The sequence below is a fragment of the Pipistrellus kuhlii genome, unplaced genomic scaffold (genome assembly GCF_014108245.1).
Source record: "Pipistrellus kuhlii isolate mPipKuh1 unplaced genomic scaffold, mPipKuh1.p scaffold_m20_p_6, whole genome shotgun sequence".
Classification (NCBI taxonomy): domain Eukaryota; kingdom Metazoa; phylum Chordata; class Mammalia; order Chiroptera; family Vespertilionidae; genus Pipistrellus; species Pipistrellus kuhlii.
Genome location: NW_023425562.1, coordinates 57,866,560 through 57,876,527, shown reverse-complemented (window position 1 = coordinate 57,876,527; position 9,968 = coordinate 57,866,560). Strand labels below are relative to the sequence as shown.

Here is a 9,968-nt window from a genome sequence, read left to right as displayed (position 1 = left end):
ATAACAGATAAGGGAGAGCCTGAGGGTGATGCAACAGATGCAAAGGCAGGGAACCGAAGAGCGAGGTATGGAGCTTTTGTCAGCGGGAGCAATGAGGCTAGTGAGCAATGAGTTCTGGAGGAGTGTTGGGTTTACTCTTGCCTTCTTGGTTCAAAGTTTAGGAAGGCCGCATGAGTAGCCAGATGAGGGGAAAAGTCTCAGCAAGACGTGGGAAGACAGCATGAGGCAGCCTCCCCAGCAGTCTTCCAGCCCCAATCTGCCCATCTGCCTCTGCCCTATCCCGCCATCAGCACCTGCCGTGATCTTGTCAAGGGCTCCACAGAACACAATGCTGGTTGCTCAACCTGTTCAGCGCTTTATTGAAACAAGGCCCTTACAGATGACTCATCAGAGCCTTCAAGCACAGCCCTCCCCACATCCTGAGATTAAAAGGTCAGAGATGGTTCTGTCCTTGGTTGAGCTGCTACCTCATTTCCTCTTGAATATTTTCCAATCTTAAAAATGTAAAGATTTCGTCCAGAAAGATACATACATACTCTTGTCGAAGGCTGTCAGGCTCACTGAAATGCTTCCACCCGGGGGTTTATGTGCAAGGCATTGCTCATCTACAGCTCTCCATCCACTCCTCATCCATCCATCTGTCCATCCATCTGTCCATTCATGACAAGACAGCAGCAAGTTCTCAGAAGTCAGGCCCCAGGGTTCACAGCAGTGGGGGCTGGGCTTCCAGGGAGGTTAAGGACACAGGCCTCAGCCCTCACCCAGGGGCCCCTGCATATAACATCCCTTTCCGAGGCTGCAGAAGACAGGCCGAGTGGGGAATTAAGGTTTCAGTCTATAGCCCCAACAGGATCCGGAGAGCCTAATGGGTAACTTCGAGTGGGGCAGCCCTCCCTTCAGGGGACCGCTTAGCTGCCTGTGGGTGTCCTGAGATGGGAACAACAATCAGACAGACAAATCAAGCATGCAGGTAACACTGAAACAGGAAGAGGAAGAGCTTACGTCTGTGCTGGAGGTGCACGTAAGGAGGGACAGGAAAGGGGACACGCAGACGCAGGTAGGAGTGCTACTGAGGGCCGGGCACAGTGCTCCTCCCAGGGCTGAGGTGTCCCTCAGCCTCAAACATACAAAGCCCCTAGGGAAAAGGGGACTTTTCTGGACACAGGAAGACAAAGTGTTAACCCAGACAAGGATGAAAAAAAACATGCAAAAGGTTCCTGTTGGACACAAAAGACTTCCTTCGAGCTGGACATAATCCAGTTTCACTGTCAATAGGCCGGGGTTCTTCTAGGGGCTGGGGTGTTGGGAGAGGGGTGGCACCGGGATATGGAGTATGGTTGGAGTGAAACAAGGGGATCAGGACTGGGGCGGGCGGACAGGACACCCTCCCTGTCCTGGGGCCTCCAGCAGATCCTCAGTATTACAGGCCTCTGGGTAGCTGATGCCCAGGCCACTCGAGGCAATGAAGGAGGGTGAGTCCGCGGGCAGCCTCTCACTGGTCCTGCAGGCGGCTGCAGAGCTCCCTCCGGCTCCGCTCCCCGGCCCAGCTGCGCGTCTTGAGGCGGAAAGTCCTCAGCTTGTCCCTGAAGGCCTCGTGGTTCATGGGCCGATAGTCCTGGGGTTCACAGAAGGTCTAGGGCAGGATGGGAGAGGTCAATCGATATGGGGGAATGGGGAATGGGGCGGGCAGCCCTCCCTTCTTCTCTTAGGGTGTTGCCTGGCCAAGCCCTTCCCTTGTAGCCCGACTCTCCCCCAGCGGCCGTGGCCACCCCCGCCTGCGGTACCGGGTGCTGTGGGAAGAACTCCTTGTAGCCGCCTTTGAGGATGTACATCTCAGGGTAGTAGAGGCTGGGGTAGTCATTGATGGTGCGATCTCGCTCCCTGATGAAACGGCACCTGGGACCCATGGATGCGGGAGTCAGGGCTGGGCATGTGGTAGGGTTGACCACAGGGAACCCGCTCCCTGCCCACTCCTCTGAGCAGAACCACAAAAGGCACTTTTAGGTCAGACTGGCTACTGGGCACTGAAGAGGCTGAGAGATAGAAGGAAGAAGGAAAGCCAAGGGAGCCTCTCTGTTTCCAGAAGGCAGCTGCAGAACCGTTGTCAGTGTTTTCAGGCCTGGACTGGGAGAGGGGAAGCAGAATGAAGAGGAGCTGCCAGAATTCAAGAGATATGCTCAGGAGGTCAAGACTCGGTGAGGGCAAGGGGTGGGGAAAGGAAAGGACATCTGAACACCAGAAGGGTCAATGTCACTGAGGACTGGGACTGGGTCCTTGGAATTTAAGGACACTGGGAGGGGGTGACAAAGGATAGAGGGTGAGGCTTGATGGGAAGGACTGTCAGAGGGAGACAGGGGGAGGGTGCCATGCACAAGGAAGTGGGGATGAGGTCTGCTTCAGGCAGTCAGACGAGACAAAAGGCCCAAGCCAAGGAGGGGCCTGGCCCAGGCTCTTGGCCATAGGATGGCCCCAGCACCCACAAGCTTGGGTGGAGCTGGGACTCACATGCGGGGCCCACGCTCAGATGAGAATTCACAGTGGAAAATGAGGATAATCCTCTTGTCCAGGCTACAGGGTGTGATGGGGCTCTGCAGCAGGAACATCTCAGCATCCTGTTCCAGGGGCAGGTTCACAGCAGTCTGCAGGGTAACTGGAGGTCAGGCCGCTGCCCTGGGCCTGGCTGGCAGACCCCGCCCCTAGGCAGCTCCCATCTTTCAAAAGGGTGACCCCACCTCTTGCTGGGCAGGACCCTTCCCCACAAGAGGGCGCCCCACAGGTGAAGGATAGAACGGGTGGGTCTTCAACACCTCTCCTGTCTTCTGCCTCACCTTGATGTGCCCGCCTTCGTACTCGTAGGGGTATCTGCAGTCCACAATCACGAACCTCTCCACAATGTTGCTGAACTTGCCCGTCAGCAGGGCCACCATCTGCAGGAGGCCACGGAGGTGGGTTCCAGCAGGTCAGGGGCTGGCTCCTCTCCCCACCCTGCCCAGCGCTTGCAGCCCATTCTCAGCAAAGGGTCCCAGGCGAACGGCTCATCTGCACATACCGTTTCTGGTGAGATGTACTTGAGGTCTTGGTGCTTCCCATCCACAGTCTGTAGGAGGAAGGCCTGCAGTGAAGCGGGGGGAGAGAGAGCACGTGAGAAGGAGAAGGGGAAGAAGGTGACATGGGGAAGATGAGGAGCACGGAAAGGATAGAGTTTCTTTCCCAAGCCCAGAGGCCACACCTGATTTGACCTTCAAATTCAGCTCTGATTCCCATAGCAACCGAGAGGAGCCTTTTGGGTCTGATGCCCCAGGAACAAGCTTCCAAGGGGAAATGAAGGGGAGCAGAAGCGATGGACTCCTGCCTCTACCTCCAGTTCTGCCAAGCCCGGGGAATGAGGCCCGAGGAGGGTCAAGCTAGACGTCTGTTTGGAAGTGTTTTCCAAGGTGCAGACATCACCGATGCGTGGACACATGTGAGATAGAAGCAGAGAGTAGAGTCCGGGAGAGAGTAAAGGACGATAGCATGCAAAGGACAGAGCAAATGGGCCTCTGGGGAGAGAGGATGGCACCGAAGCGGCTGCTGGGCTCGGGGGCTCCTGTTGGCAAGGGGTGGAGCCTGAGGGTCTTGCCAGCCCGTACCTTCGAGTAATCCCCAATCAGCTCACGGTGGTCACTGTCCAGGATGTTCTCAATCTCGTCGTGGCACAAGGACTTGGAGCGAAGGACACGGGCTTTCTGTGAGACAGAAGGCAGGCAAGAGCAGGGGGAAGCTGCCCCTCCAGGTCCAGTCTGGCTGGTTACCCCACCCTCGCACCCAGCCTGGCCTGCACCCTGGCCGAGAAGGGCTTGCAGGGGAGACTGGGAAGGTGGCAGCCCCGCCCCAGGAGGTGGCTCTCACAGGTTCCTCGGCCTCCTGGTGCTCCTCCAGAGGGGTCACACTCCTCCTCCGCTTGTTCTGTATGGGCAGGTCCCTGTCCTGGGGCCGCTCGAGTCTCTTGAGGATGGGCCGGATCACACCACAGGGCATGGACGGAGAGCGGAAGAGCCGCTGGCACTTGCTGTACATGATGAGGTCCTGGCAAGGGCAGTAGGTCAGGGGTCAGAGTGCTTGGCTCCTGCTTCCCCCCAATCCCACCTGGAAGGTAGGGGGCCACCCCAGAAGCTCACCTGCTCCTCCTCCTTTTCCAAAGTCTTGACCAGCGGGGCACTAATGAGGCTCTCCATGCCTGGAGGAACCGAATCATCGTCCTGAAGACAAATCAACAAGGATATGGGTCACACCAATAGGCACAGGCCAAATCCCTCAGGCCCCAGTCCTCCATGCAGCCTTCTCTAGCCCTGCCAGCACCTCCACTCAGGGCAGCCCCCCAGAGCCAGGAGAGGGCTGGGGCCCTTCTCTGCTGGGGCTTGCACAGAACCATGAGAAGTCCTGTAGGGGTGCATTCCCTCCGCCCCGCCCATCCTCCCCCCACTGCAGCACCAGCCACTGCTCTTCTCTGATTGGCCAGAGCTCTGGCTGTGACTCAGTTACCTCAGGTCTTCTGACCCTGGGATGGAGCTCAGAGCGCTCCTCTTTGGGACATGGCAGGGAGGGAGGTGTAGGGGGCCTGATGGAGCAAGGCTGCTTACCTTTAAGTCATTCTCCAGGATGTCCACAAACCCGTCATCTTCTTCGGGAACCCCCTTGGTGGGGGTCAGGGGGAAGCGCTGGGCCAGGGGACTCAGCTCGTCTACTTCCATCTTCCGCTCAGGGGTGAGACACTGGTATGGGTGATGAACAGATGCAGGCTACTCAGGGATGGGGACCCAAGGAAGTCCCCACCCCTATTCTTCTGATAAAAGGTTCCCCTGCCTCAGGCTCAGAACCACCCTCCCATCACCAGGCTGCCTTTGGGGGCACCTGCCCTGTGTGCGTGCCTGCCCTGCAAGGGTCAGCTGTCCCCATGTACCATCAAGTCGGGGGCCGAGCTTGGCCTCTGGGCAAAGGCTTCCCTGCGGTTGGCCCACTCAGCCAGAGCATGGGCGTGGTTGGGATGTGTGGGCTTCCATGGCATCTTGAAGACAAATCCATCCTGTGGGTAGGGGGTGGGGGGGATGGGAGGTGGTGTTAGCAAATGCCAGAGAACCACCCCAGCGTGCCCCCTTCTCTCCCCGAGAGTTCCCATCCTGGCCTGCGCACATTCTCCTTATCCTCCTCGGAGCTGTGGGCAGTTTGGTCCTGAGCCTCGCTCTTCTTCCAGTTGCCAGGCGCTTGGGCATTGGTGATGTTCCGTAGCACAGGGCTGTGGCCCAGAAGCCTCACCTGGGGAGCCGGGGGGGAGGGGAGTGCGGGTGTAGGGGGGAGGGCGCAGCAGGTACTGAAGGTTACATTTCTCTGGCACCAGCCCAGGCCCTACCTTCTCCCATCCCTCCCCTGAACCCCTCTGCTCACCCATTCACCACCCCAACTCCACCTCCCACAGCCAGACCAGGAGTTGGGCCTTAGAACCCTCCTGCCCTTCCTCAGAGGGCACTCACCGGCAAGGACTGGAAGCGGCGGATGGTGAACTGCTTGCTGCAGAAGGAAACAGGGACACATCAGGGCTGGGGAGTCTGGGACCGTCATGGCGAGCATGCAGGATGCCCCTCCACCAGAGCCCCGAGCACCTGCCCATGCCAACGGGCGCAGAGGTAGCCTATGGTGGGTAGGCCATCGGGGCCTGTACGGGGAAGCCCAAGTGCTCACCTTCGAACGAACCGGCTCGCTGCCTGGATGGCCTGTTCAAACCTAGGAGAGAGAGAAGGGTCCCATGCAGCCCACCTCCCACCACAGCCCAACAGCCACCTCCAGCATCAGGTCCCCAGCCCACAAGACCTAAGGACCCGGGCTAAGGACAGTGGAGAGGGGAAGTAGGAAGAATGTCAACTATCTGGGGACCCAGATATTGAGGAGGGGGAAGATGAGAGTCAGCCTGGGATTTTAAAGACTCCCTGAATGGAAGCGGGCCAGAGAATGGCAGCAATGGAGACAGCTGGCGTAGGTCAAAAGGTGGCTGAGCGTTACCCAGACAACGGTCATGCCAGCCTGCCCACAGGCCTTCCACCTGTATGCAAATCACCTCAGCGGGGCCATATGGCCGCCAGGAGAGGCATTCATCCATCCCATGATGACAGGCCTTGGCTGACACGGTGGGTGTTGCAGAGCCTGGATGCCAGGGCTTCCCTCCCCTTGTGTGGAGCTCTCTGGGCTCCCCCCAGGATAGCGGCCTGGCTTAACGTGCCCTCGGATCAGCCAGTTTGCCATGCCCGCCCCCCTAGTGACAAATGTGCAGGGTTACACCCTCTTCTCCCTCCTATGGAATTTTTCAGGACCCAGCCTCTGCCACACCCCCTCCTTCTGCCTGAGGAGAGGCCAGCAGGCAAGGAATTCCAACAGATGTTCCTTTTGAGGCTGGAGCACAAGCTTCTGTAGACGGCCCCCCTTCCCCAGCTATGTTGCCAGAGACCACCTGCCATGCAGGGCTTTGTTCATCTATGCGTACACTCACACACTCTCTCTCTCTCTCTCTCACACACACACACACACACACACACACACTCACGGGCTTCTTTCTGAGAAACCGTGTAACCGTCAAAGCAGGTGCGGGGTGCGGGGAGGGGGGGGGCACTGAGGAATAAAATGTCAGGGGGTTGGGCCCCAAGGTGTGGGCAGATGTCTGTGCCCAAACAGCCTGACATTAGGGATAACCAATTTCATAGGCTTGGTCTCCAATCTGCACCTGAGCCTTGGGGTAAAGCAGGGGCAGCCCGTTGCCACCAAAACCCTCCACCCAATTCTTTTCTCGTTTCCTGTTTGTGAGCAAACTCTGTAGCCCAGCCTAATCTGATCAAAGGCAGTGGGAGGAAAAACAGCCACTGCCCTAACTCAAAGCCATAGTCCCCCAGCCAGGCTGGGGATGCCCAGCTGTTCTCACTAATGCCTGGCAGCTGCTCTCCCTCCTGAGGCTTGAACAGCTGGATAGGACAGCTGTGCTCTAGAAAGTACTACTCCTGCCCCTTAACCAAGGGGGTGGGATCTAGCCCACCAGCTCCCTCTCCAGGCCATCTCTCAAAGAGCCTGGTCCAGGGGTGGACAAGAGGGTCAAGTATCACTGAAGCCAGAGGTTGCTGGTAGGATGGCTGAGGGCCAGCCTGTTGCAACTATTTTGTTTGGCCTAAAGTGATAAAAGTTTTAAATTAGTTGGACCATATTTTAAAATTGTGATATTTCACACACACACACACACACACACACACACAGGCAGAAAGGAAAACAGGACACATACCAACCTATCTACCCTAATAAAAGAGAAATAAATATATAAATTGAGCATACCTCCACTAGGCCCATCAGCCAATCAGGAGCAAGTATGCAAATTAACACAACAAAGATGGTGGCTTAATTTGCATACACAGGTGAGGAGGGGCTGGGCAGGGCAGGATGCCTGCTATTAGGGGGGGAAGGTGGGGAGCATAGTGGCGCTTGCAGGCTCCGGGGAGGCAGCCGGGAGCGAAGACTTGCAAAGGCTCCCGGATGGCCGGGAGTGAAGCCAGGGGAAGGAAGGCCTATTCTTGCATGAATCTTCATGCAACGGGCCTCTAGTATTCCCATTAGGGCTGACTGGCATCAAGTATCTGCTGCTCCCAGAGGCTGCCATCCCCACCACCCTGGCCCTGAGCCTACTCTCAGATGCTCCTGTGAGAACAGACCCTTCTCCGAGACAGGGGGCAAGATCCCAGTACTTAGGAAAGTCAATCAGTCCCCCCCCCCCCATATGGGGATCCAGAGGGGTCTGTCCACTCTCCCAGGCTTCCCCAGCGAGTTTACGCTACAGCTGGGATTCCCAAAGGCAGGTGCCAAATCCTGTAGCGGGGATCCCTCTTCGTTACTCACGTCTGCTCCGCCATCTGGGGGTCCATGGGGCTGGGAGGATCCATGCAGAGCCCTGGGGGGACAGAGTGCTTTGGTTTGGAAGAAGTGCCATTTTCTGTATACCTGCCCCCACCATGTCCCAACTCTATTCAGAGAAGGAAAAAAACTGTTTCTATTTTAAATCTTGGCATTACACAATGAAGCAAAACCCACCCATGGACCCCAACAGCTGAGCCTGCCCCCACCCCCCACCCTCAAATGTCCAGGGCTCCACTCCCGGTTTACTATGAAAACACTTCTGCATGGTTTGTAAATCAAAACTTTGTTAAGCATTTTCCTTGAACTGGTTTAAGATCATTTGTTCTGCGAGAGATAACAGCTTTTTAAAAGGGAAATATTATAGCTGGGGGCAAGTGGGTGTTATAAAAGAACCAGCTTTCTGTTCTAAAGCCTCCCAGGTGGGGCTGTGGTTCCGGGCCTTTGGTTTTAAATAGGTGAGGTCTCGTCTCCCGCAGAGGGACCCCGCCCAACCGCCCAACCACCACCGGTCCTGCCGGGATGTGGTGAGCCCAGCCCGAGGAGGGCTGGGGGGGGGGGGTTTCTCAGGCCCCCGGTGGTTGGAAGGACTTTAGTCTGATTGGCAGGGAAATGAGGAGGCTCGGGCAGCCCCGCAGAGTCCCCGGGCACCCTTGGGCCTCACCTGCATCCGAAGATTCAGAGGACTCAGACGACAGGGAGGATGCAGATGCTCGCCGCGGGGACAGGGATAGGCTTGTGAGCAGGCTGCCTACCTGACTCTGTGGGGCCTCTCTGGGAAGGGAGCGGGGACCCAGGGAAGCAGAAAGGTAAATGTGGGGTTCAAGGGCTGGCTGGCCCATGTTCCCACCAGCCCCCCACTTCTGAAGGGCCCACCCAGCCTCTGCACTGCCCCAGGGTTGGTGATGGCATGGAAAACCTGCCCTCTTCTCTGCAGGCAGGCTCCCGGAGGCCCTAAGAGTCTTCTCTTGGTTGGTGGGTTTAGGAAAGATCCTCCAGGGGGGACAGGGGGAGGTGAGCCCAAGACCAGAGGAAGGCGCTGGGCTGGGGATCATCCTGGGGGTGGGGCAGGAGAGCAGCCCGGAGAGCCTTTCAGCTCCTACCCATCCACAAGCCTTCCTAAGGGGACACCAAGACTTGGGCTTCTGTTGCTGGGAGGACAGCCCAGCCCGGAGCCTGCAGGTAACTCAGGGAGCAGACCAGCGTTTAACCCTTTAACCCCCAGGAAGGAACAGGGGTAGAGGGAGCAGGGGCAAGGGTCCTAGGAGAACTGGATTGCTCTGCCACCTAGTTCCCCTCCAGGCTCCCGATCCCCTGCCTGGGGCAAAATGGTGGAGATATGGGCTATAGGGAGGCAGCACGAGGGAGGCACACTGAGGGAGGAAGGGAAGGAGAAGGAGGAAGAGGAGGAGGAGGGGAAAAGGAGGATCTTCAGAGTCTGGTGCCGAGTAAGAACAGGTCGCCTAGAGCTCTCTGTCAGCAGCACAGTCCTGGCCTCACCGCCCCTGTCCCGGGTCCCCAAAGCAGGCTCTACCCGGGATGCCTCCTTCCTCGCCTCTCGGATTCGGATCCCACGCGGGGTTCCCCAGGAGGCCCGGGACCAACACCCCAGTGCCCACCTCTCACCCCACTCCCGGCCTCCTTGGGACGCCCTACCTGCCGAGCCCGGCGAGGTCGTGCATGGTCCGGGTGAGGGTGGCGACCGGCGAGAAGGTGGCCGCGCGCTCCGGGGACCCCAGGAGGCCCTGCGCTGCCGGCCGCAGGCCCGGGAGGTGGCCCGGGCGCTCGACGGCCCCGCGCACGGCGGCGGGGCTGCGCGCGGGGCTCGGCGCGGCGGGGTCCCGCTGCAGCAGCTCCATCGCGCTGGGGCCCGCGGCGGCTGGCCGGGGGGCCGGGACACCCCCAAACGCCGGGCAGGGCTGGTCCGGTCCCGGGGGGGAGCGGGCCTGGGGTGGAGGCGGGGGGAGGGAGGAACACGGGGCCGGGGCGAGGGAGGCGAGGGGAGCGGGGGAGCGGGGAGGGGTGAGGGCGCGGGGACCGGCCGCCGTGCG

General features: G+C 58.8%; 1 protein-coding gene across 3 annotated transcripts; it reads right to left on the bottom strand.

Moving 5' to 3' along the window:
- Nucleotides 1–335: 335 nt before the first annotated feature.
- On the bottom strand, nt 336–9,896 carry CDC25B (cell division cycle 25B). Of its 3 annotated transcripts, none has more exons than XM_045574391.1 (16): nt 9,574–9,896; nt 8,582–8,691; nt 7,903–7,954; nt 5,716–5,757; nt 5,508–5,544; nt 5,152–5,292; nt 4,940–5,062; nt 4,620–4,751; nt 4,158–4,238; nt 3,889–4,065; nt 3,630–3,725; nt 3,050–3,112; nt 2,829–2,927; nt 2,506–2,639; nt 1,785–1,896; nt 336–1,633 (listed from the first exon to the last, which is right to left on the bottom strand). In XM_045574391.1, the coding sequence occupies exons 1-16, from the start codon at nt 9,774–9,776 to the stop codon at nt 1,493–1,495; spliced, it is 1,743 nt and encodes a 580-aa protein (XP_045430347.1). In that variant the 5' UTR covers nt 9,777–9,896; the 3' UTR covers nt 336–1,492. The 3 variants fall into 3 exon arrangements, with proteins under 3 accessions (XP_045430347.1, XP_045430348.1, XP_045430349.1); XM_045574392.1 differs by having other exon boundaries at nt 5,170–5,292; nt 9,574–9,895; XM_045574393.1 differs by lacking the exon at nt 8,582–8,691 and having other exon boundaries at nt 9,574–9,894.
- Between the last annotated feature and the right edge of the window lie 72 nt (nt 9,897–9,968).